The sequence below is a fragment of the Candoia aspera genome, chromosome 6 (assembly GCF_035149785.1).
Source record: "Candoia aspera isolate rCanAsp1 chromosome 6, rCanAsp1.hap2, whole genome shotgun sequence".
In the NCBI taxonomy this organism is placed as follows: domain Eukaryota; kingdom Metazoa; phylum Chordata; class Lepidosauria; order Squamata; family Boidae; genus Candoia; species Candoia aspera.
The window spans coordinates 4657024-4684249 of record NC_086158.1 but is presented as its reverse complement, the minus strand read 5'-3'; the positions used below and the strand labels follow the sequence as shown (position 1 = coordinate 4684249).

Genomic DNA, 27226 nt, shown 5'->3' with positions numbered 1-27226 from the left:
TGAGTTCTAGTCCCACCTTAGGCACAAAGCCAACTGGGCGACCTTGGGCCAGTCACTCTCTCTCAGCCCTAGAAAAGAGGCAATGGCAAACCACTTCAGAAAAACCTTGCCAAGAAAACTGCAGGGACTGGTCCAGACGGTCTCTGAGAATCTGATTGAACAGATTAAACAATAATTCATGCCTTAGAAGCAGATTTGATTGATTGATTGATTGTTCAAATTTCTATCACCGCCCATCTCCCCCAGATTTTATCTTGGATCTTCTGGGGTTGCAACCTGCTGGCTTTGGAGCTAATAAACAATTGTTTGGAATCTTCTTCCGTTGTTGGCTCGTTAGGTGAGGTTTCCACCACAGACATCACCAGCTCTTGTCAGTCCCTCAGGCCTGAGAAAAATGGGTCATTCAGACTTGCAGGTGCAGAGGGAATGCCAAGGAAGGCAACACAGACTTTTGCATAGAGACAAGTAAGAACAACCTACAAGTTGATGGAATCAAGACAATGCCAAATATTTCCAAATATCTATGAGTTTTGCACCCTGGATATGTTAGCCCCATTTGGAAGAGTTTTGATACAGGTAGTCCTCATTTAGTGACAATTGGGACCGGCAACTCAGTCACTAAGTGATGCAGTTGCTAAGTGGGAAATCACATGACTGTGCTTTCCTATTTCCTCATTCCCCCGCCCTTTGGAATGCCCCCCCCCCAGTGCTGGGATGATTAGCAAGGAGGGAATTAAGGTTTGCATTTACATTCATTGGAGAGGAAGGGATTACAAGAGAGTAAGCAGGCACCCAGTGGGAATACATATTGAAAGCAGTGCACTAGCACCGGCTGTTTGTGTGGCGGACTTCAGTAACGCTGCTGGTTCTCAGGAAGGAGGGAACGCGTTCCAAGGAGAGCAAGATAAGAGGAGACACAGTCCAGAGATGGAATGTGGGAAGACCACGAGGTTCAGAGTAGCCCCCTCTAGAGCCTTCCCAGGTTATTTCCCCTCAGGTTAGGTAGAGTAGCTTTAGTCTGGCAAGATTCTGTCTGAACGGGGTGAGCAAATGAAGAACTGGAGTTTGGATGGACTGATTCTTGGTCGTTCTTGGGCTCAGCCGGACAGTTTGCCTAGTGCTCTTGCAGCTCCCAGCTCCCAAGGCCAAGGCTTAGGAGGCAAACAAAAGCCAAAGGTGTGAAAGTGATTAGTCTTGTCAGTTACAGGCAGGCAGTAGCTACCAGGGGGCTACTCAAGGTCACACAGCTGAGCTTGTTAACTTGCTGTTAGCCCCTCTTGGGGCTGCTCTGTGCTGGGGAGAAAAGCCGCTCAGGAAGAGACAGCTTGTTAAGGCAATCCCTCCACTCTGGGGGGCGGGGGGGGGGGGATGGATCAGGCACCGGACAACACATACTGACCGTATCGGCGACTGAGAGAGAGATGCTGCAAGGGTCGTAAATGTGGGCATCGGTTGCAAAGTTACTTTTCCATCACTGTTGTAACTTTGAACAGTCTCTGCCCAAGGCAGTTGCTAAGCAAGGACTATCTGTCTGTCACTACTTGAAACCCAGCTGAGAGTACGTCAAAGTTTTGGCGGTTAGTCCTCAACCTATGACCATTCAGTTGCCCTTCGAAGTTATGACAATGCTGGATGAATGGTGGTTAGGACCAGTCCTCAGAGTTCAGGCCATCCCAACACCCCTGTGGTCACATGATCGCGCTCCAGGTGCTTGGCAACCAGCTTGCACTTACGACTGGTTGCAGTGCCCTGCGATCCCGTGATCGCCATTTGCAACCTTCCCTGCCAGCTTCCCCAGAAAGTCAATGGGGAAGCCGGCAGGGAAGGTCGCAAGTCACTGGGGTCAGTCTCCCCACCCCCACACACCTCCCCAGCCCCTCTTTACGCCACGCTAGCTACTTGTGCACCCTCCCTGAGCCTCGCCATGCCTCCCTCGCACCCTCACACCCCCTCACACCCTTATGTGCCTCCTCACAGCCTTGCACACCCTTCCTGACCCTTGCCATGCCTCTCTCACACTCTTGCACACCCCCTTGAACCCTCACGCACCCCTTCGCACCATTATGCACCCGCCCCAACCCTTGCCGCTGAGTTGATAGTGGGAAGCTAGCAGAAAGCTGCCTCGTCTAATGACCATGGGATTCAGTTAATGACAGCAAATAGGACTGCAGGGATAGCCTTTGCTAAGCGATGCGATCGTGCCTTACGACCGCATCGCTTATTGAACGGAAATTCCAGCCCCAAGTGCTGTTGTAAGTCGAGGACTACCTGTATCACTGAAGCAATTAATTGGACTTTCTTAGTGTGGTTTTTGCAAATGAGAAATAGCATTAAATGTTGCACATCCGTCCTCCTTACACCCCACTTTTGGCTCCATTATCTGCGTAAACTGATGTTTTAGTTCACGCGGGATAGTGTGTCTCCTCCCTTTTTAAGTAACCAGCACCCCCTAGTGGCATTTTATATGCATTACAGTAAATAAGAAATACTGCTCAGATACTGGAAACTGTAATGAACTTTATTTATTTGGTTAAAATTAAATATTTCACATGTAAATACATTACAATTTTTAATATTAAATATTTAAAACATATCTAGCGTGCGATAAAAATATAAAACAAGTTATTAAAGATCAATAAAAAAACCAAGATTATGGCAACCAGCTTGATTGATAACTGGCAAATAGAGGGAGAAAATGTAGAAGCAGTGAAAGACTTTGTATTTCTAGGTGATGTCATGAGTACTGATGGCGAGCAGGAGGGGGCCTCTATCCAGGGTGGAAAACGCATGCGTAGTACTGAGGAATTAAGCAGCCATTCAAAGAGACACAGATCAGACCCGCCTTAACTTTTCGGGTTTATCTGTCTGGGTTTTTCCCACGCTTCTTCAGTTTGTTAGGATTTTCTGTCTTGTGTAGCAGTAATAAACACTAGAGACCTACTCCTCATCTCAGCGTGATTTCTGACTGTTAGGACAGGTGCAAAGATTGCTGCAGATGCTGACTGCAGTCAGGAAATCAGAAGACGCTTAATCCTTGGGAGAAGAGCAATGACAAATCTCGATAAAATAGTCAAGAGCAGAGACATCACACTGACAACAAAGGTCCGCATAGTTAAAGCAATGGTGTTCCCTGTAGTAACATATGGCTGCGAGAGCTGGACCATAAGGAAGGCTGAGCGAAGGAAGATCGATGCTTTTGAACTGTGGTGTTGGAGGAAAATTCTGAGTGTGCCTTGGACTGCAAGGAGATCAAACCAGTCCATCCTCCAGGAAATAAAGCCAGACTGCTCACTTGAGGGAATGATATTAAAGACAAAGCTGAAATACTTTGGCCACATAAAGGGAAGACAGGACACCCTGGAGAAGATGCTGATGCTGGGGAGAGTGGAGGGCAAAAGGAAGAGGGGCCGACCAAGGGCAAGACGGATGGATGATATTCTGGAGGTGACGGACTCGTCCCTGGGGGAGCTGGGGGTGTTGACAACCGACAGGAAGCTCTGGCGTGGGCTGGTCCATGAAGTCACAAAGAGTCGGAAGCGACTAAACAAATAAACAACAACATAGAAGGAGTAACAGATCCAAAATTCAGTTATGTTGCACTTTCAGTAAATACTGAAGTAGGAAAGTTAACACTGGGTCCTGAGTATAATTCTAATGACACTCGAAACACAGCCAATCAAAGATTTAAGAAGGATAGGGCAATTTACAGAAGGTGAACCAAAATAATGTTTTAAGTAACAATGTATTGGCTCCTTACACTGTTCATTAGCCAGCTTGACTGAGTTTTTCAAAAAGAAGACATGGATAATGAAATATTCTAGAAGACAATGTGAAGATTCATAAGATACTGCAAAGAAAGCACTTTTTTCCCCACAAAGGAATGCCCTGGAAGTAACTGGAGCAGCAAGTGTGTGTGTTTGTGTGTGTGTGTGTCTGTGTGTGTGTAGAAATTCCTAGCCTTTGTGGCTGCAGCATTAAGTGTCATTCCATGTAACCCAGTGTTTCTCCAACTTGGCAACTTTAAAGTGTGTGGACTTCAGCTCCCAGAATAGCTGGCTGGGGAATTCTGGGAGTTGTAGTCCACACATCTTAAAGATGCCATGTTTGAAAAACACTGATGTGACCAATGCTTCCTGCAATTACAATAGAGGAGTGAAGAAGTCAGATTTTTTGCAGTGTGGATGTGACTGAAGCATCCTGATTCCCCCAGAAGATCAAACCAGAAATTATGCAGGAGACTCCAGGGGAAATAAGTTTATCCCCCCAGGGATGCCCTTTTTGCCAACTACAGCCAGGCAAAAGGACCTCAGAACAATTCATGTGGCTGTTTAGGGCGGTTGGGGTTTTTTTTTTTAAGTGCCAAGGCAAAGCTGGCGCCACTTGAAAACTCTATCAGCACCTGGGCACTTAAGGCGGTGGAGTAAGCAAATGTGTGGTGCAGAGCAGATAAAGAATTGAACTGGCTCTGGGATTTATGCCTAAGGATGAGCCAGAACAGGAGGGAGGAAAGTTGCTGAGGCGAGGTCCCAGGTGAATAACCCCAAAATTACTGCAAGTATTAACACCAGTCCTGGTTATAATGGTCAGCCTCCAGCGGGCAATCACATTTCAGCTGCCAGAAGGTGCGAAGGAAACAAGCAATAGGGATTGGTGGGTTTGTTGCACAACCCCATCCCAGTGAGCCCTGCGTTATTCCTCGCTGGACTGCTGGATGCTCTACCAGCAGGCTTGAAATGTGGAAGTTCCTTGGGGCAAGACCATCTGCTATTCCTCCTGCTGATGAAGCATTGCTAAGTGTCACAAGCTCTGCAGATGAATTGTGGGAAAGTGTGCGAGCATGCTGAAATTTGTAGTAAGGGTTCCTTGGCTCCAGATGTGCTCACAGAGATCTCCTGCAGGATGGAAATTCCACTGGAAGAGAGCAGAGCCATCATCCGTGACAGATATTCCTATACTTCCTAGAATGGCTATCTGCCGGCAGGGAAGCTTTATTTCCATTTATTTTCTAAGCTGTGTCCCTGTAACTTGCCTTGCCCTGCCAGATGTTCCAATAGTACAGATGCACTGGTAATGGTAACTAGCCCGCAGATAACAAAACATCTGCAGGAAAACAACAAAGCTCAGAGAACCCAATGTAGCAGGTGTATTTGCACAACATGCTAAGCCTGGTTAGGATTTTGGTGACTTAGGTGTTGTGTGAACTCAGCTCCTTTGATTAGTTTATAGTCCAATGTATTCTGCATGCCCAGAACGTGAGTTAATTCAGGAACCAGGTTAAGTGGTTGTGTGGTCCAAGCCTTAAGGGATAGCCCAGGTTAGCTAGGTGCGCCCTTGAACAGCAATCTGGAGAAATAAAGAAAGCTGAAATTCTAATACAGGGGAAAATAGTATGATTGTGCCATTCCTGCAAAACACTTTGTTTTTTTGCTTTCAAAGGGTTTCCCAGCCCTAGCAAATATATTAAATAATCAAAGCTGCAAGTTGTGCCTCCCACCCACCAATTATCCAGCCTCCCTTAACATTTCCTAGACATTCCCAGCATCTGCTTATGATTTTGAAGATGAAGGAAAAAGCAGTTTCACGCACTTGTTAAGAAAAAACTCCAGGCCCTGCACTGGCTTCAAATTAGCTTCCAGATGTGATTCAAAGGGCTGGTTGTTACTTATAAAAGCTTCCAGGGTTTATCACCAAGGTGCCTGCAGGATTGTCTTCTCCGACTAGATTCAACTCTCCCCAAGGGTGTGTCTTGGGAAGAAGCGTTGGGGATCCCCCATTTCCAGGACATACATGAGGGGAGGTCTGTAGGCACAGCTCCTCAGTGGCAGCACCTATTTCATGGAGGTGGTTCCCCTGGAAATTAGGTGCCTGCAGGGTCCAGGGTTTTCATCAAAATGACAGAAATAGCATGGCACCATCATGTTGCAAGCTGTGTGTATTTCAGATGTACGTACACCTGAAACAGTGACTTGGAAAGACGTTTTATCGCATATTTACAAAAAGAGTGTGTTAGACCAATGAAGCTGTTTCTGGGAGGAGACAAAGAGAAATTATGGAGACAGTTCCTGAAAGGAAACAAAGACAAAATAAAAAATGAACGTGTGGGACATTATTTGACAGGGTTAAAGATTAAGCTTTTTTAAAGTAATCAGAAGCTCTGTAAAGTGAATCTATTTGATCAGGGCTAAATGTTATGTGTTGTGCTATCTAATAGTTATTAATGGGCTTTCTTTTTTGGTCAGCACTGTATGACAAGGCTTTAAGGATTTATCTATAAGAGAAGAGAGTTTTCTTTTGTTTTATTTTTTAGAGAAAGGGATAAGTTGGAGTATAAAATGGATTTTTTTTAAATTAAGGTTAAAATTTGTATGCTAACTCCAGCTTTTAATAGATCTTTGCAAATTAGAATTAAATGATGATTTCTTATATTTTGATCATTAAGAAGGGATGTGATATGGGAAGAAGAGAGTATTATTTTTTTCTTATTAGGGAAGGTGTTAACTTACTGAAATTGTTTATACTTATCTGGGGGGGGTCATCTTTTATATATCTTCCTTTCTCTTTTCCCTTTTTCTCTATTTCTTTGTATTTCTTTTTTGTTTCTTTCCTTTTTATATTTTCTTCGTTTGTTTTAGCTTCTTATCTTTGTATGTATAAACTTTAATAAAATTATTATATAAAAAATAAGAATTCAGTGCTTCTCAACCTCAGCAACTTTTAACTCCCAGACTTCCCCTGCCAGCATGGGTTAAAGTTGCTGAGGTTGAGAAGCACTCGTCTAATTGACAGTTCAATGTGCTCTCTAGACTCGTAATAAAGTACAGTTGACGTACTCTTAGCATCCTGATGAAAAACTTGAGCAAGGGACGGTGAAGAGAGTCAGCCAATTAATATAAATGTTTAATATACATTTTGATATAGGATAATCTGTCCTCAAACAATTCCATTATCAATAGAAAATATCTGCAAAAAGAGGAGATCAATAAACCTCAGAGACTGTTGTCTTAGCCTAATAATAATACAATAGAGAAACATCACTCAGATCTTTTGAATTTATACTGTATGTAATTTCAGAGTTTTTTCCCTATGAAGGAATGTTGGCAAAGAAGCCCAATCAGCTTCAAACTCGCTTCCACTCTTCCCTGTAAACAATGCATGAAATTACCGGCAATAATGATTTAATAAAATTGCACAACCCTGCAGGGTTGTTGTGTGGTAGCTCAATAAGACCATCTTGCCACATGGGGATTCATGGTAATGCTATAGGGAAGATCCCTCAGCTTATCATAAAGGGGTAATAGAACTGGGTTAGTTTGCAGGAAACCAAGCTCTTGGCCTCAACACGACTCCCAATCTGTTGCAAATCCTCTGTGAGCTGTGTGTTTGTGCTACAGCATACGCACACAAAACAAGCAACCTCCCCGTGGCTTTTTTAATATGCGTATTCCCATTAGCTTCAACAGATGATGGCGCCTAGTCAAACCTTTTTGATTTAAGAAGCGAAGCTGGATTGACCCTGACTAGAACTGGGAGGGTCACCATGAGGAGATCCTACCACTGCTGCTAGAAGCAAAAATAATAACGACAAAAAATGGGGAGGGGGTGGATTTTGTGGATGGGGAATCAGAACTTCAGCTTCCCAAGTGGCCTCTTCCTTTGCATTTTCTAATTTCTCAAACTGGGCAACTTGAAGACATGTGGACTTCAACTCCCAGAATTCCCCAGCCAGACAGTCGAATTCCCCACCCAGTAGAATTCTGGGAGTTAAGGTCCACATGTCTTCAAGTTGCCCAGTTTGAGAAACGCTGTTGTAATTGGAGGCAGGAGCTTGCCTTAAGTCTGAGACCTCCATTTAGTCTCTAACTCCCCTCGCCCCACATAGTTCCCCTTTAGGTTCGCAGCCTTCCCACGTTGCGCAAAACCTGCTTCATTCGCGGGTTAAGGAGTTGCGCGTTTCTGCGTTGCCGTGATGTCATTGGGCGGTTCTCAGGCTTTAAACACGCGAACCAGGAAACAGCCTATCCAGGCAATGGGGGTGCTCCTCTTGTTTCTCTGGTCTAGGAGACTTCCCAACATAGAGATGACGAGGCGTAGAGGGACAACCATAGAGTGCCGCAGTCAAGAAGGTCCCCCGCGGCAGCCGGAGTGCTACCGTCCTGTCAGCCCGGGCAGAAGCCGCCACCCAGGGCAAGGGTTCCGCAGGGCCGGAAGTGGGGGAAGACAGCGAATGGAAGCGAGGGAGGCCGCTGAACGGAAGTAGCGGGGCTGAGGGGAGGCGAAGAGGCTTCTAGCGACGGACTGAGGAGGATGAACAACAAATTCGACGCGTGAGTGAGTCGGGACGCCGCGGTCGTTCGGGGCGGTAGGCCTTCGCGTCGGCCTCCTGGTCGGGGAGCGGCCGTGGCGCGTGCGCAGCTGGTCCTCGGGGCGGGGGAGAAGCGGCGTTCGCCGAAATGCCCCCTCGCTCCGGACTCTTAAAGACACAGGAGCCCTTTTCGGGGCCCGCCGGCGGAGCCCCTGATTGGCGGCGGGGCTCCGGGGCTCCGGCTTCCTCAAGCCGAAGCCAAGGTTGTAGCCCTCATCGTCCTCAGGAAAGGCCCAAGGCGAGCAGGAACGTCGAGGCGGCTGCTTCCGAGACGGGGGACCGAGGCCAAAGAGCCGGATTCGTCCCGGGCAGCCGATGCGCAGTAGCTCCTCCCCGGGAGTCCTTGGAGGGGAGACCACCAGGAAATCCTAGCGGGGACCCGAACAGCGCCCCAAGAGAAGGCAGCGGCGCCCCCTGCTCTCTCATTGCCGCGGTGGAGCTTGACTGGAGACAGTCTCGGCTTTCTCCATGGACACGGCTGGCCACAGGCATGCGGGGCTCATGGCAGCCTTGGCTCCCCGGAGGCGGATGGAGGGTCTGCAGGCATCGGCTTCTGTTTGGGCGGGGAGTATTGCTCAAAGGCCCCGGTTCGATCCTGGACCTCTGCAGCTTCTTCCTCCCCATGAGCGGCCAAGAGTTGAGCTGCCTCTGGGGACCTTCCTGGATACCCCCTGTCGTTCTCTTGGCGGTAAAGAGGGTCCCCAGGCGAGTCTACAGCTCTGCTGTTTCCTCGTGGTCTCCTTTCCAAGGACTCAAAGCCTTGGCACTGCTTAGCCTTTTGAGATCAGCCAAGGACCAGGTAGCAGGGGATGCAAAGGAGCCCAGGCTGGGCCATCCTGAAGTAAGTGAGCAAGGGTCCGACTTAATTGGTTACGTTCCAGTTTGCTGGGATTTCCGTAGTCATGTTTGTCAAAACTACTTGTTCCGCATAATGATTAGACTAGCTGTTCTTTGCAGGCGTTTCTCTATTTTACAGTCATTTGTATTACCCGTAATTGAGTAAGACTGAGGTTGCTGTTTTTTTCCGGGCAAGGCATATGGCAGGCAAAATATTCAACAGCCATAGCGATGATAGATCAGGCACCCCTTTCTTGCCTGAATGTGCTCCCACATTTTTCAGTGTGCAGAGTTCCTTTGCCTGTTACAGCAGATATATGTTCGATGTGTCTTCAGTTGCTGAGCTTTCTGTTTTTAATTTCATAACACTGGTGTGTTCTTGCTACCTGAATTGAGTGATTTGAGGGTTTTTTAAATGTTTGCTAGTTTGGGTAAACCCAGGGTTACCGCTTAAAGAAGAAAGCTGCTTGGGATGATTGTGAATGGGATGCGTGTGCTTTAAGTTAAATTTCCAAAGCTGATGTCCTCCTGCTGTGTCGGACTACTGTGCCCATCATCTCTATTCAGCAGAACAGGGCAGTTACATAAATGTTGATGGGAATGAGATGAGATCAAGGGTGATCTTAAATATAGGGGATGTGAAATTGATGAGGATGCTCTGTTTCGTTTTATTGTGTTTTTTAAGGCAAGATAAAATAGCCCCAAAGAAAAGAGAGAAAAGAATGTAAAACTCTGAACTGGAAGCAGTACTGTGATTATTTTTTTTCTTTCATAATTTAGGCGGCTAAGTAGGTCCATTGGTCCATAATAGGACTATGTAGTGCTTTATATTTGATTCCAAAAAAGATGCTTCAGACTACGTGAGTGCTCCCAACGTAGCACCTGTCTGCAGATCTTTAAAGCGGATGCATATTTTCCCAGATCATGTGGCTAGCCTCTGCGGTTGCTTTGTGATCCTTGAAAAATACACAACTGCTGTGAAAAATTGCAGACAGATGCTGAGTTAGGGCTCCCATGCCAAATCAAATACAGCACAAACGACTTCACAGTCCTAGCAGATATAATACGTTTGCACATTTCCAGCCTTTTCCCCAAAGGCTGGTTTGGCCTTTAAAGCTTAAAGCAGCAGCAGGTTGTAGGGGCAGAATATAGGAGCATCATCTCTCATGGCTCTTTCTTGGAAGTGCATCTCTAGCATCCTGCCTTTTAGGGATTGGGGGCCAGCAGTACCGTCAGTAACAGTCAGAGGTGGAATCTGCCATCTTCATTACTATCTTTTTAGATAAGGGGAAAGCTTGTTGATTTTTAAAAACCTTATTCCCCACTTTAACTTGATCATTTCCTTAAGAATTTATAGTCAGCAACTCAGTTTGGGTTCTCAGGTCCAGCCACAAAGTTATGCAGAGGAGGGGGGGGGAAAGGCTTAGGTGGAATAATTTGTCTCGATGGATGATGACAAGCTCTGAGTTTAACTCCGCTTGTCAGGATTGCTGGAACAAATTAGCTTCCATCTCAGATAGTGACCTCGAACTAGCTCTTCTTGAATGGAAGTTGTTACTGCTATTCACTCTTGTTGTTTTTCTCAATACAGGACATATAGTCCCCCTTCTCACTCTCACAGTCCTGTTAGGTAAGTTGCGAAGGTCAGTGAAAAAGCTTTCACTGAGCAGAGATTCAAACTGAGCTTCCCCCTTTTACCATCGCACTCCACCGGAGGACCCACCTGGGCACGTAATTGTCACCAGAGTGAAATTCACCCCTTGCAATGAATGCCTTGGCCCATGCTTGTAAACAAACCCTGGAAATTATGCTAAACAATCTCTCCCCTCCCCAACTTCCCCTACGGTGGTGGGTATTTTCTTGTCTTGGAGAAAATAAAAATGCTTCTTGATATATCCGGAAAAAAATTCCGCCTCCAAGGTTAGTGCGGGAAAAGGTTTCTCAAAAAAGTATTGTTCTTTTCTGCTTCACATTGATCTATTTGTTTTGCATTTAAAACTAAAGAAATAAGCTGCAGCTTTCGATAAACCTGGGACAGAGAGCTAAGTCAGCGCCAGAGATTTGTGAACTTCCTCTCACTGCCCTGAGCATTTCTCCCTGCAGTGGGATTTATTAGCTCCTGATGTGGGGCAGTGACATTACAGTACAAAAAGGATTAAAGAAGAAAGAGGTCTTTGTGTTTTCCCACTGTGTACGGTGACAAGGCCTCTATTGCAACTTGGGAATCGTTTTTTTGTTTTTTAATAACTAAGGCTATCCTACAAAGCCATTATTGGTTTGGCTTTGACTCCATGTATCACATGAACATACCTCTTGTAGCTTATTCAGCAGGCCATCGTTGTTTAATAGGATGTTTGAACTCAGTCACGAAGGCTTGTTTCATCCCAAAATGGACGCAGCCGTTCTCACTTTCAAACTGGTTCTCTCTCTCTCTCTCTCTCTCTTTTTTTTTTGCCAGTCTGAAGGATGACGACAGTGGAGATCATGACCAGAATGAAGAGAATAGCACACAGAAAGATGGTGAGAAGGAAAAGAACGATAAAGACAAATCTCAAAGCAGCGCCAAGAGGAAGGTACATTGCTGTCTTTTCTCTAGAGACTAGGTCGAAGCACTTGCTTGAAGGTTCTCAGAGCAGATTATAATTCTCAGAAGGTGCTCTGTGGGGAAGATGAGCCTTCCCCAAGGTGGTGCCCTCCAGCTAAGTTGAAATTGCAACATTCAGCACTTCTATCCAGCACCGGAGTTGTACTCTCATAGATTTGGAGGGCACCAAGTTGGGAAAGGTGCTCTGTGGCGAGCAGCTCCAGAACGCCACCTGTCTCTTGGGCACCGCAGCTTCAGCTAGAGCTTGGAAGGGTCTGCGTCTACTGTGTGCAGAATAGTTTCAGTTCAAAACAGTCTGAGCTCACAGTGGGACCATTTCCAGCACAGGTCATCCCTGCTTAATGACCGTTCATTTAGCAACCGTCCGGAGTTTCAACGGCACTGAAAAACGGACTTATGGCCGTTCCTCAGATTTACAACTGTTGCAGCATCCCTGTGGTCACATGATCGCAATTTGGGCACTTGGCAACTGTTGTGTATTTACGACGGCTGCAGTGTCGTGCAGTCACATGATCACCATTTTCAACCTTCCCGGTTGGCTTCCAATAAGCAAAATCAACAGGGAACCGCATGATTCACTTAACAACCATCTGGTTCACTTAATGGCCACATGATTTGCTTAACAGCTGTAGGGATTCGCTTAACAACAGCCACAAAAATGGTTGTAAAATCGGGTCTAGGATCACTTAACAACCGCATCACTTAGTGACCTTAGTGCCAGTTCCAATTGTAGTCGTTAAGTGAGGACTACCTGTATGATCAGAACACTTCCCGCAAGGTTCAAAATTGCATCTACTAGACTGGAAACCCTTCGTCCTAATTGCTAGATTGTACCAGCCTTCCTGAGCCAGAATGATCCAAATTGTACACAGCTCCTGCCCTTCTTTCCTCTGTGCTGCTCACCTTAGTTCTCACGCCCTGGACCTGAATTGTTGGAATCCATTACTTGCCACACTTAAAAGCCAGAAAGCAAAACTCCATCACGCTTCAGTGACAGCAAGCAGGCAAGGTTAAAGTGAGTCTCTGCGACATCTGAGGATGGGATGCACTTCTCCTACAGGGGCTTTCCAGCACACCTTCTCTCATTTTCTACATGGGAGTAGATGGAGGCCTCTCATTAGAGGCAATCAAACCCTTCCAGGCTGGGGGCTACCATTTTAAATTCCCACCTGATCAGTCTCAGAAGGCTTTCCGGAGAGGCCATTTTAATGATTTTTTTTTCCTGGGTTTCAGAGTGTGCTTTACCTCCCAGAGATCTTAAGCTCCCATTTCCCCTCTGTTAACTTTTTATTTCTTACCAGAAGAGGATGCTGCCTAAATGCAGCCGTTTTGCTGCCGAATTTCAGCAGCATAAACATGGGATAGTGGGAGTCACGTGCAGGCTGTGGCTTCACCACCCCCAAATTAGAGCCACTAGAATGCAAAACGTGGGGGACAGAAAAATTGGCAGTGAGAGAAATCTTAACCTTTAATCCCCATTGTTAAGGTAACAGGATGGAAAGGCACACCAAAGCTGCAGAACGGACCAGAGAGACTGAGTGAATTTTTCTCAACACCTTTAAATACTCAAACCCTGTCACCGTAAAGGTGGCTATTTTGTACACACTGCAGGGAAGTTAGGATTTCAGACCTTAGCAGGACCTTTCTTTTAAAAAAAAAGTCATTATCATGGTGGGAAGGAAGCGTTCCTTGTCTAAGGGCTTCGCTTCAGGCGCTCTTTCTTTGCCCATGTTTTGGGAAAGGATAAAAAATGGATCCTCTTGATTTATCCTGTATTAGTTGGAAGCTATTCTTCTGACATTTTTGATCCAGGAAATCTAAAAGCTGAACAGAGTTGTTAACGGTGATTTGCTTAAAAACCTTTTGTGGCGTTTGTCAGATCAACTTGATTCCATCCGCTTCCTATGCCCAGAAAGGGGAATAGATTTCATTGCCTCACAAGGTGGTTTTAGTTTAAGATCTGTTACCCTCCAACCAGAGGCCAATAAAGGCGTGTAAGCAGAGTTCGTGAACCGGTCCTGCCTAATGAGCTGCTTTTAAGGAACACAAAATGTCTCTCGTGAGCCTCGTCCTCTGCCAATTTGGAGAAACTCCAGTGCTCTGCAAGCGGCCCATCTCTTACTCAAGGTATAGTCAGTTTCTGGCAGACTAATGGTCTGTTTCAGGCTATTAACAGAGATGGAATTTCAGAAAGAAAATGAAGCTAAACTGTCCTTTCCCGCTCGGCGCGGGCAGGAACAGGCAGGTTTCTAATGCTGCGAATGCCTCTTTGGAGAAATGCATCAGGACAAATGAGTATTTCAATTTCACACACAGGCTGTGGTTCCAGGACCGGCTGAGCACCCTCTGCAGTATAATTACACCTTCTGGTACTCCAGACGGACACCCGGGAGGCCCACCAGCTCTCAGAGTTACGAGCAGAACATCAAGCAGATTGGCACCTTTGCCTCTGTGAGTGCACTTCCGTCATGTGGTTCCAGTGGAGCTTGAATGTGGGGGTTACCCATGCACAGAAGAATAGGGGGATAGAGCCCTCGGTGCGAGACAGCCTCTCTCCCGGCAGGAGACTGCAGTGAGCCACCACCGGCTCTTAAAACCGCAAAAGAAAGCATTTTGTCCCGCCACGTGTAATGTCTTGCGGATCTCCCTGTCACAAAACGTGGAGCTGGCTGTGAGTTTTAGGAGTTTGATTAGCCAGATTCATCCCTTCTGTGAACCTTGTGCACCGTGACAGCTAAACCGGATCTCTGCATTTAAATCTTCCTTCTGCTTTCAAAAGGGTTCCTCCCCTGATTTCAGACATCACAGGAGGACACTATTTAGGCATTTAGTCTGCAGAAAGTCAGGAGTCTGGTCGCACCTTTTCCGATGAGCCAATTTTTATTAAAAGGCTCCTCTTTAGCGTTTCTGCTTTGTCTGCAGCTTTTGTGGAGTTTTATCTTTATGAGATGCTTTATTTTAACTTCTTTTGCTTCGTAAACAAATGTTAAATTGATGGGTAAAATCTGCTTTCGTTTGATTCTATTTGTTTTTATTGTCAGTTGCTTTAGAATTTTTCTGGTAGCTGACAAAGAAGTACCTCTCTGCGTGTACCCAGCCAATTTGTGCTCTTCCGCTATCGATAGGCTCCACATCCCCTCAGCCCTAGTTTATATAATCAGAGGTCAGACATGATGGGATCTATAGTCCAGCAGTTTTGATGGGCCAAGGGTTCCTCCCCTCTGCTGTAAAACATCCAGAAGTGTTTAGTATCTCCAGGGAAAATCGGTTTGACCAATTCAGGTTTCTCTTGTATACAAGAAAATAGAGTCAATACATATCAATATATTTTGATGCACAGTCTGAAATGCTGTTGTTTGAATAGGCTTGGAAAGAAAAGAAAACCTTGCCAAAGCAGTTTGGTTCACTGAAACTCCACAGACAGTAGCATCAGCATCTAAACTGCATTACAGGCAAAGAAGGTGTCGTAGAAAGCAAGTTTGTTAGCAATTCAGTGGTCGGTCCTTCTTTCTAACCCCAATGTTTCTGTTTTCCACCCCCCACCCCCTTTTCTGACATCCTAGCCAATAATCTAAAATAAAATTGTTGGCGGCAGGGATGATAGTAGTGTACAAACAGATAGGTATTAAAAGCAGTGCTGGGTGGGCAATTCTTATTCCACGTGCCGGCTAGTGATCCATATTTTATTTCAGGGTATTCCGTTTTACTTATCCCCTTTGCAGACATCTTGGAAGATGCCTATGTCCACGTGCACAAAAGTACGTAAATGTCCAAGTGCAACAGGATGCTTAATTTTGCCTGGGAGAAGGGGCTGAGAAGGTGCTTTAAAACAGGCTAGCCTTTGTTGGAAAGTTTTGGTGTGTGGAAATCAGCCTCTGCCGGCTCTCAGACCAGCTTCCATTCTGCTGTTCTCTCAGTCCAACCAATGTGTGGATGGATGCCCCGGGGACACCACAGGGTGGTTTCCTCAGCCTGAAATCCAGGCAGTAATAGATGTTCTGCCCTACTGAACAATCCTGCAGCATTCGCAGAGACCCCTTGGAGTGTGGAAAGGATGCCGCAAAAATACCATGAAGCAGCGTCCTTCCAAGCTGCAGTATGGAGCATCAACTTCATTTATTGAGTTTTGCTCAACTCCTAGTGACTTCATGGAGAAATCTGTGCTGTTTTCTTGGTAGCATTCATGAATCACATGCAGATGAAATTAGTGGCAAGCACGTTCCTACTGAAATTAATAGGACTTAGATTGCTCATCATGAGTAATGCCTGCATTTCTGGAATATGTTGTTACTGCCTTAACCCATTATCCTGCCCTTCTACAATCCAAGGCCTAACCAGGTTTGGTCCTGTTTAGCTTTTTGAAATCAACCAAGCTGAATTAAGTGTTGCCACCTATGTATGTGTGCTGTGTGTATTTATATAAAAATTAAAACTGGGTTCAAAAGAATGGGTGAGAAAAAGTGGAAATGGAGGCCGAAAGAGCGCTGATGTCACAGATTTATATTAGTTCCAATTTATATTTTATTATTATATATAAATTAGTAATTTCTATTTTGGGAGAACCAAAGTGTCCAGTTCATGAATGAAACCTTGTGTGCATTATCCAGAGCATCTGTGATACAGCCATGCAAATATTCAAGTGGGAGGTTTGAATCCAAGGCAATTTGACCAAATTGATTGTCCAAAATGAATGCCTTCAAATCCGTTTGGACTCCAGCAAAGGAAGGAGGGGGACATGTCCAGAGGCCGGTTTTTCAAATCAACTTGGACTCGATTCAGTGATTCAGTTTGGAATTGGTCCAGGCAATTTTAATGGGGAGCTGGTGACAGGTTTCTCGGCCACTAATGGAGGGTGTTCCTGTCCTAACAGTCAGGAACCACGCTGAGACAAGGAATAGGTCTCTAGTGTTTTATTACTGCTACATTAGACAGAAAATCCTAACAAACTGAAGAAGCGTGGGAAAAATCCAGACAGATAAACTACAAAAGTCAAGGCGGGCCTGATCTGTGTCTCTCTGAATGGCTGCTCAACTCCTCAGTATTACGCATACGTTTTCCCCCCTGGATAGGGGCCCCCTCCTGCTCACCATCAGTACTCATGACAGTTCCCCTGCCCACCATATGATTCCAGCAACATCCTCCAGAGCCACTTTGGTCTAGTGGTTAAGGTGCTGGCCTAGAAACCAGGAGTCTGTGAGTTCTAGTCCTGCCCCAGTCATGAAGTCCGGCTGGGTGACCTTGGGCCAGTCCCTCTCTCTCAGCCCAACTCACCTCACAGGGTTCCTGTTGTGGGGAAAACAGGAGGAAGGAGTATTAGGTATGTTCGCCGCCTTGAGCTATTTATAAAAAAAAATAAAGGTGGGATAAAAATAAAATAAAGTTGTACCTGTAAGTGTTAAGGGGAAAGCCACTATTTTGTTAGGCCCACCTTTGCTCCTGTGTTGAGGCAGGGCTACATCCTACAGCTGAGGGAGATAAAATTCATGCTGTTCAACCATCCAGGGCTTGGGACACACATCTAGTCGGTCCCTACTTTTGCAGTTGTTGGTAAAAGAGTGTGACTTTGTTTCAGACCAGTGTGGACTTTAATAGCACAGTTAGAAGATCAAGAGCCAGCATCGTATGATGGTTCAGGTGGACTAAGACCCAAGTTCTAGTCCCCTCAGCTACAGAAACTCCGTTACCTCCCAGAGTTATTTTTTGGGGAAAATGAGAGGACAGGGCTTGAGCATCTGAGTGAGAGGTGGGATGTAAATCAAAAAAATAAAACATCAGTGAGTATTCAGCAGAAAGATTACAGCATAGGGGCTGATCGGCAGATCAGCAGCGGATCTCTGGAAAGAACGGGATGGAGGCATATACATAATTTTATGTCTGCATAAAATGCTTGATGGATTTGGGTGGGAAAGCAGGGGGGTGACTCAGGAAGGGGGTGTGATGCCAAACTGTTTGGGAACACCTCCCCTAAGGACAGCAGTATCTCCCTGGCACGGAATAGGCCCCGTGGAAACCAGCTGCCCTTGTGTCTTCCCTCCACCATCCCAGAGCCCATCGCTTGAAAGGGAAGGCTGGCAGAGCAGGGCTGCTTCATGAGAGTGGAGGATCTCCATTTCAGAAATGTGGGCTCTGGAGGGGTGAGTGCCAGATTCAAGGGAGCTCTGGCTGCCACTGGCAGTGCCACCTCTGTTTCCTTTTGCCCACAGAAAGGGGCCCTGGGCATCAGCCGTGGCAACTTCCAGCGCCTGCAGGAAGTGGAGAGAGCAGGGCCTCAAGTGAGGAACCCCCGCTGAAAACCAAGAGACTTCTTCCTTAACCCTTGAATGCCCACTTTCGTTCCACGTGACATCTTCCCCACTTCTCATGGCTTGGGTCATCTCCCCTCCCACACCCCCTGCTTTCTTGTGTGCTTTCAGAGGTGTATCTAGGACACATTTGAAGCTTGGTGGTGAAAAAACTGCTTTGGGAATCCTCTTTAACACGACAGCTTGCGTAGAAGGGCAGATTTCCTCCTCCAAAGCCACTTTGGGTTTCCCCAAGGCATCGTTGGGATTCTTACGTGTGGATCTGCCAAACCGAATCGGTCCCTTTGGTTCGAATGATGGGTGCATCTCGGCAGGTGGCCCCTCTGTTGTCCCAGCTTCGCCCCCACCAGATAGTGGGCTTTTCAAGCAAAGGTAGGACGCCTTGAGGGAAGCTAAGCCCACCCTGAACTCTCTGCTTCCTCTTGGTCCCTCTCCAGCCCTGCTTCTTTCTCTGAAGCTTTATTTCTCCACCAGAATTTACTTCCTTGTAAGAGACTGGCTGCAAATGAAAGCACAGTGTTGGAGAGGGTGACAGAGACTACGGATGGACTCTACACCCACCCACTGCTTTATACGTGATTGGGGAGGGGCCTGGATTGATCACCCTTGGCTTAGACAGCAACCCAGGGGGTTACATGCTTGGGAGTAAGCCTCCATAAACTAACTCAGCAGGGTTGGTTTCAGATTAAATCTCTAGAAGCTTGCATGGTAAACCTACCAAGCAGCATTTAGCCAAGCTGCTGCAAGCATGGGATGGTGGTTTATGGTTTGGTCCCTAGAGGGCACTAGGATTCTCCAGAAAGGCTGGCGAATGCTTGCAGTGTCTGCTGTGGTCCTGGGCAGCCGTCTTTTTAGTCTCATGTTCATAACTCTTGTCATCTCTTCTCATGGTTCCTGAAAGTTTTAAAGATATAACCTCTTTCTGCAAACAAAAGACAGGAAAATGTCGATAGATGATGTGGGTGGTGAGGGTGTCTGTTCAATCTGGATTTGCTCCTGTTTACATTATGTCTGCTATCAATGCATTTGTCGAAGAGTCACGGTGACAGATAGACTCCTGATTTGATGGGCCTTAGTCCCCTAAATGAGAGAGTCTGTACAAAAATATTGTCCATTAGATCTGAAGTCTTTTATATCAAGGTCCACGAAACCGAAAACCTACTGTAAAGCTCATTCTGGGGCCAGACTGGTGAAATGGCCATTTGGCATCAGTGTTAAATATTTTGTCACACAGCAGCTGTGGGCAATTCGGGGCAGTACTACCAAGATGTACTAGCAACAACTTGTGCTCCGTGTATCCAAGGACAGTGTTGTGACCTAGTGAGTAAGTTCCCCAACTGAAGGTAGCTGTTGTATTGGTAGCAACTACACATGGAAATGTAGCCTGGAACAGTTGCACTGGCATATAGAATGGCCAGGATGAGGTACATTCTGCCAGCAGAAGGCAGTGGAAGCCCCCCACATTATATTTTCCCAGGAAAGCCCTCAATGTCTGAACAGTCAGTACTGATGGGAGAGGGCACCGAAAGAAGAGAAAGGTTATGCAGCACACTGCAGCAAGGCAGGAGTTTTAAGAGAGGTCCATGATTGCCTCCTTCGAGGAGTCGGAGTGCTTCCTGAAGAAGACGGTGGTGGGAATGTTCTCCTCTAAGTTCCTGGACACCCTAAGGAGCCTGGCAGGGAAGAGCAGCAGGAAAGTATGACAGCCAGGAAGATACTGGTGGTACCTGTAGGACATGGACTGCAGATTAGCATCATGTGGCTGTAGCACGGCTGCTTCCAAAGACTGGGTTTACACCACATGCTTAACTAAGTCAGTTAAAGTTCTAACAGCTAAGCCTGGTGCATATTAACTATGATTAGGGTGGTTGATTGGCTGGTTGCTTTTCTGTGACATACTGCATTCTGCAAATCCAGCCTGCTGGTATGAATCATCCCACTGCCCTGCCCCTGGTTTCAGATGCTCGCTCAGTTGATTCCTCCAGATTTAGTTGACTGTTGCTGTGGCCGTAGTGAAAGGTGGTGAAGGGTTTGTGGCCAGGGGTACCCTCCTGTAGATGACACCTTTTTGTTTTTATTGCAGGATATTCAGAATTAGGGTAGCTTTCGCCAACAAGTCTTCAGGTTCTTGTTTCTGCTTCTTCGCTCCCACTGAAGCCGCAGACCCATTTTTGGACGAAAAAGCAGGAAAAATACAGGCAGCTCTTATGGTGGTAGAGATCGCAAGCAGATAGAAGATCCCCATCTGTTGCCATTTTGGGAAGAGTGGGTGAGAGCACTGTGCAAATATAATGCATTGTAATCGGAGCTCAGAAAGACCAGATTCTGAAATCTTTTCAAGGATAGCTTTCTGGTATGATCTTCACAGAATCATAGTGTTGGAAGGCATCTTAGGGGTTATCTAATCCTGCCGCCAGTGCAACATCCATTAGACCATTCTTGACAGATGATTATCCAAGATTGTTTTGGAAGACTTCAGTGAAGGAGAACTCACCACTGGCTGACAGGTTGTACGGTCAGGAAATTCCTCCTGATGTCCAGCCTGTATCTGCTTCCTTGTAGTTTCAGCCCTTTGGTTCTGGTTCTGCCCTCTGGGGCAATAGAGAATTTCCACTCCCTATTCTGTGTGACAACCCTTCAGATATTTGAGGATGGCTGTCATATCTCCTCACTGTTGTCTTTTCTGTAGGGTAAACTTAACACAGTCCCTTTAATGTTCCTCGTAGGACTTGGTTTCCAATCATCTCCACCAGGTTGGTTGTCCTCCTCTAAATTCAGTCCAGTTTGTCAGTGTCCTTTTGAACTGTGATGTCCAGAAATGAACAGAGGATTCATGTGAGGCCTGACCAAAGCAGAGTAGAGCAGAACAAATGCTCCCATGATCTGGACTCTGTCCTCCTATTAACATCCCCCAAGATAGCATTTGCCTTTTTAGCAACTGCATCCCATTGCTGGTTCATGTTTAACTTGTGGTTAACAGCCAGTTTGGTCCAGTGGTTAAGGCACCGGGATAGAAACCAGGAGACAGTGAGTTCTAGTCCCACCTTAGGCACGAAAGCCAGTTGGGTGACCTTGGGCCAGTCACACACTCTCAGCCCAACTCACCTCACAGGGTTGTTGTTGTGGGGAAAACAGGAGGAGGAAGGAGCATTAGGTATGTTCCCCGCCTTGAGTTATTTGTAAAAGTAATAAAGGCTGGATAGAAAATAAATAAGTATGTCCTATCACCAACCCATCACAGCTGTACCTTCTTTTTTTCAGCCCAGTTATAGACCTTGATATTTCCCCCAGATAAATACCATCCTTTTCATCTCAGGCCACTGTCCAAACCTATCTTTTTGAATCTTCCCTCTTTCATCTAAAATGTTAGCCAGCTGTCCCAGCGTTATGTCGTCTGCAGACTTGATAATCGTCCCCTCAACTCATCCAAATCATAGTTAAAAATAGAACAGCACAGGGCTCAGGACAGAACTCTGTAGCACCAGTTTGTCCCTCCAAATTGAAGTAGAACCATCAATGATCCCGCTTTGGGGGATCCCGCTTTGCCATATTATGAAGAAAAATACCATGCAGGTGTATATGTCTAAAGCTTTGCTGAGGTCCAGGTGCACTATAGCTCAGTGTTTCTCAATCTTGGCAACTTTAAGAGGTGTGGACTTCAACTCCCAGAATTCCCCAGCCAGCCACATCTACACATCTTAAAGTTGCCAAGGTTGAGGAACTCTGCTATAGCTACAGCTTTCCCTGATCTACTAAAGTAATAACTCTGTCAAAAAAGGAGGTAGTCTGGCACAACAAACCCACGCCTATCCAAGTGCTCGCAAGCATGTCGTTTAATAATACGTTCAAGGGTCTTTCCAGGAATCGATGTCAAGCTGACAGACGATAGTTTCTCAGGTCCTTTTTCTTCTCTGTTCTGAAGATAGGGACAGCATTGTTCTCTTCCAGTCTTCTTGACCTTGCCAATCTTCCAGGGGCCCTCAAAGATTATCGTAAGTGGCCCTGCTCATTCGTTCCATACTCTAAGGTGTAATCCATCTGTCCCTGGTAACTGGTGTTCTTTTAAATCAACCCTTATCCTCTCCTCGACTCTCCTTCCCCTTCCCCACGACAGTGGCCAGGGCTACATTTCCCTTCTGAGAGAAGACAGACGTAAAATAAGATTTAAGGAGTTCTGCCCTTTCACTGACTGACCGCTTTCTTCTTGCAATGGATCGAAACACGCTTTCATTTTGAACATATCCAAATAATCCTTCTGGTTGTTTTGGTATCTCTTGCAAACCTCAGCTCTTTTTAGAGCCTCAGCTTTCCTGACAGAGTTCCTACAATTTCTGGAGGTTATCTTATATTTTTTCTCTGGTGATGTGCCTCCCCTTCCATTTCCTAGTCATGTTCCCTTTTCTCTTCGTTTTGGAGAGCTCAGTGTATATCCATGCTGCTCTTTAGATTTCTCCCGTTTTTCCTTCTTGTAGGAATTGTTTGGGATTGCGCCTTCAGTATCTCATTTCACAGAGTTTCCCATCCTTCCTGGACGTTTCTCTCCTTCAGGATTTCAAGCCATTGAATTCTACCTATCTTCTCCCAAGTTCATCAGAATCTGCTCTTCTGAAACCCAGCACGCAGGTATCGTTCTTCTCAGTTCCTACTGATTTCAGGAATTCAGGGATCAGGAGATCGCTTTCTACCGAGGTACCAATCACCTTCACTTCTTAACCAGTTCCTCTCTATTGGTGAGGATTAGATCCAAGATAGCAGATCCGTTGTTCTTTCTTCCACCGTCGGACAAATTTGTCGGCAAGAGAGTACAAGAATTTACTGCCGCTCTAGCTCTAAATTCTCTCTATGCATTTTGTTGTCCTAATAATAGGGGGGGAAATTAAGCTGTCGGACCACGGTACCACTTCAGAGTAAATTTGGATCTGCTAAGCATTTTCCAGGTGACTTGTAGTAGATCAGCAAGAGCTTCCAGCTTGCTGTTTTTTAACAAAAGCAACAAGAAAACCTGACCCAAATGAGTGAAATACACAGTAGCCTTTTTTTAATGGAAAGAGTGATTCACAATTAAATTCTGGGGTTTTATTTCTCAGCGTTTTACTTGCTTTTTGCACTAGCTTCAGCTGCTGGGTTTCAGGATTCTAGTGAGGTATAAAACAGATTCCGTAAATGTGCAGTTGCTCTCTGCTTATGTTCTGACTTTCAGCAGGACCCAGTGCCAGAGGAATCAGCTTCTATGAGATCCTTATTACGGGGCATGCCCAGGATTGTATCTGAGAACTTTTCTGTAGTAAGCACATGCTTTCCTGCTGAATCATTGTACATCGTTCCAGTTTAAAGACCAAATAATTGTGCTATGAATCCAGAAACCAGTATGGCATATCCCAAAAGCACTGAAGTAAGTTTAGACCAGAGCATGGACCACCATTTGCCACCAGGTTGGTCCCACTAACTTCAGCGGGCAATAATTAGTCCTCCCGGATGGATACTTGGAATAGGAGATACTGTAAGCTTTTGCAGTGCGGATGTTCTCCTGAGTCCCTGTAGGTCTTGGGCTACAAACAGGCCAAGGTACAGTAGTCCTCAAACAAACGTTCCTAGATATGGAGCTCCAACTGAGCGGAGTCAAATTCATAGTAAAGTTGAGTTAGGAAACCAGCTGAATGAATTGGAAACCAGCTAAGTGCCTTGATCAGACGGCTAAATGACACAGAGGCTTCATGCTTCTGTGTTTTGACATCTTACCCTAGAGGGCAGGTCCAGGAAGGCTGCAAATGCTTATAGAATCTGGCCTTGTGGAGCTCAACTGTTCAGTCACCTGCTTGTGCCCAGCCATATTGTGATCTTTATGGGGATTCTTATAATAGATGGATAGTGCCGCTTAGAAAACCAGATGAGTTCTGCATCTGTTATCTTTTTGTCTGGCCAGGACACAGAATCGGTGTTTAATGCGGCCAGATTTTCTGTGGTAGTTTGTAGAATTTGTCTGCAGTTAACCGCTGATTAATTCCCAGTGTTTTATGTAAGTTATATAATAATATTGATTTGTTTCTTTTTGTTGGATCATTTTTAGCCCAGTTTATGGAGGAGGTTGTACCGCTCCTTTGTGATTGGAGTAATCTCTAAACCCAGAAAAATAAAAAAAATAAAACAAAACAAAACAAAACATTCCTTCTTGATTAACTTACCTGTCAGTCTAACTCTTGGTCATGGTATAAGTTATGCATGTCAGTTGGCTTGGTGTCCAATTTTTAAGTTTTTCTCTCTCTCTCTCTCACCATGCAAAGTGATCAAATTTATTTTTTTTTCCTGTCCCATTAGTTGATGACAAAAGCGAACGGAAATAAATAAGAGCGTCATTTGCCCCTACAGTGAACTCAGTAGGTAGCCTTAGACAAGATGCATCTTGCCTTCAAGCCTTTTTGCCCCATCAGTATTTGAGGCTAGGTAATATCCACCTTACAATATTGTTGTAGGGATTGTCCCAATGGCATATATGAAGCACTTGAATGTTTAAAAGCATTATAAAGCTGGATAGGCTTTCCAAAGGGGGACAACTGCCATTTTAATCTTTTGCAACCAAAACAAGAAAGAAACTTGAAACACCTTAAACCAGTGTTTCTCAACCTTGGCAACTTTAAGATATGTGGACTTGAACTCCCAGAACTCCCTAGCCAGCATGTGTGGAGTTCAACTGGCTAGGGAATTCTGGGAGTTGAAGTCTACACACCTTAAAGTTGCTAAGGTTCAGGAACACTGCCTTAAACCCTTAAAGTCTCTGCAAACTAAAGTCCACTTCCTTAAATCCAGGATGTGGTTGAGGTATTATTATTATTATTATTATTATTATTATTATTATTATTATTATTATTATTATTATTATTCTAATGTTGTGTGACTGATACGGGATTGATCTGATTTCAGTTGAGTCCACAGCTCCTCTGCTAGTTAATAGAGACCTTAAGATGAGATCTGCAGGCATTATAAATCCCTTAATGGCACTGTATTATTGTCAGTTACCCCAAAATCTTTCTGGGTCCCAACCCTGGACTCAGCTGAACCTTGATTCAGGTGAGCCAGCTAGTGAACAGAAAGAAATGCTGCTCTCCAGAAATGCACTATGCTTTAAGAATCAGCCCAGAACCCGGCAGTGCAGTGGAGGCCTTGCCTATTGCTGTTTTCCTTCATTTTTTCTTGATGAGCGAGTGGGGCGGCCTCAGTGCTTTGAAAAATACTCTCTGTCCTGACTTCAGGCTTGACTCTCTACAGCTGGGCTTGGAAAACAAGCGTCCTCACTGGGAAGTCTGGCTGACTGGGGGCTGTTGTCTTACAGGTGGAACAGTTCTGGCGGTTTTACAGCCATATGGTCCGTCCTGGGGACCTGACAGGCCACAGCGACTTCCATCTTTTCAAAGAAGGGATTAAGCCCATGTGGGAGGTGAGTCTGACCCTTGCTTTAAAGCTGATAATGGGGCTTGCTGGCAATGCATTCCTGCGACTGACTTTTCCAGTGTAGAATTAGGTTGAGTGTAGGGGAGCATAAAATACAGAACGCTCCAGTGTGATGAATTAGATGCTCATAAAAACTAGTTTATGGCACCAGTCATCATCTGCGCAGAACCTGGCAACATTGTAAGTTGCCAGGGCTGGAATCTGACAGCAGCAGGGAGGTGTAAAATTGTCCTGAGCATCCTGGGTATTGACACAGTAATGGTGAGATGAGGCTAGTAGGAATATCTCTATAATACAGGCAGTGGAGAAGGACGTGCTCTGTGGTTCTCTTGTCTCCAGAGTCACAGGGGCCTTGTCTCTCCAGGTGAGGCATCTTCCTGTATTGGCCTTCAAGGACAGCTGGGGAGAGCAGTGACATCATGCCAGATAAAGGCCCTCCAGTGGTTGGGTACCTCCAGTTTAGTTAAGCTGTCATAGGGGAGGCAGAGATGCCACGTTTCACACACAGTATGGATACAGAATGCTGTGGCATATAAACCGGTGCTGTTTACTGGAAACGCTCCTACCTTTCATGCATCCGTTAGCAAATAAGGGAATAAACAGGCGGATGCTTCTGTTGTAGAGAAAGAGTCTTGCTCTGTCGCAGACCCCGTCAGTCCAGCATCCCTGCCCTCTGCAATGTTAACCCCCAAGCCTGTGATAGGTTGATCACTAACTTACTTCCTTGCCCTCTTCCCAGGACGATGCCAATAAGAATGGCGGCAAGTGGATTATCCGCCTCCGAAAGGGCCTTGCCTCTCGGTGCTGGGAGAACCTTATTCTGGCAATGCTGGGAGAACAATTTATGGTGGGGGAAGAAATCTGTGGGGCAGTTGTCTCCGTCCGTTTCCAGGTGAGTCACTTGGGAATTACGGGAGTGGCTGCCAGTCTGAGCAGGGGGCTCTCCCCTTTATTCACTGCCTGATGGTCCCCCACAGGAGGATATCATCTCCATATGGAACAAGACAGCCAGCGACCAGGCGACCACGGCCCGAATCAGGGACACATTACGGCGAGTTCTCAACCTTCCCCCCAACACCATCATGGAATACAAAACGCACACGGACAGCATCAAGTACGTGCAGGGGGGGCATGAGGGAGCTGCCAGTTGCTGGAATGCGCTTGATTCCGTTTCCTTACATGCTGAATGCTGCTTGAAAAAGAAGAGAGGGCACAGTGCTTGCATGTTCTGTTTAGGTGGCTCTCATCAGGGCTGTTAGCCACCTAGCTCAGCGGTTTGCAGGCTCTCTACAGGTAGTCCTCGACTTACGACCATGATTGGGACCAGAACTTCAGTTGCTAAGCGATGCAGTTAAGTGAAGCATCACATGACTGCACCCGATTTTTACGACCTTTTCTGCCATGGTCATTAAGCGAGTTGTGTGGCTGTTAAGCAAATCACGTGGTTGTTAGGCGAATCTGGCTTTCCCCCATTGATTTTGCTTGTCAGCTGGGAAGGTCACAAGTGGCAATCACGTGACCCCGGGATGCTGCAACCGTTGTAAATACGCAGCGGTTGCCAAGCGCTGAATTTTGATCATGTGACCGTGGGGACGCTGTGATGGTCATAAGCGCGAGGACCATTTGTAAGTCACTTTTTTCAGTGCTGTTGTAACTTCGAATGGCTGCTCAATG

The 27226-nt window shown here is 45.9% G+C and overlaps 1 protein-coding gene across 3 annotated transcripts in view; it reads left to right on the top strand.

The window, feature by feature from the left end:
* Positions 1-8178: 8178 nt before the first annotated feature.
* EIF4E2 (eukaryotic translation initiation factor 4E family member 2) overlaps positions 8179-27226 on the top strand; it is a 30738-nt gene continuing 11690 nt past the window's right edge. Inside the window, exons 1-7 of one of the 3 annotated variants that reach the window (XM_063306310.1) lie at positions 8209-8324; positions 10791-10829; positions 11658-11772; positions 14121-14255; positions 25434-25538; positions 26292-26444; positions 26530-26666. In XM_063306310.1, coding sequence (XP_063162380.1) covers positions 8305-8324; positions 10791-10829; positions 11658-11772; positions 14121-14255; positions 25434-25538; positions 26292-26444; positions 26530-26666 — 704 coding nt within the window. In that variant the 5' untranslated portion in view covers positions 8209-8304. Of the gene's footprint in view, positions 8325-10790; positions 10830-11657; positions 11773-14120; positions 14256-25433; positions 25539-26291; positions 26445-26529; positions 26667-27226 lie in introns of all 3 variants that reach the window. The other 2 variants (XM_063306311.1, XM_063306312.1) reach the window with 2 other exon arrangements.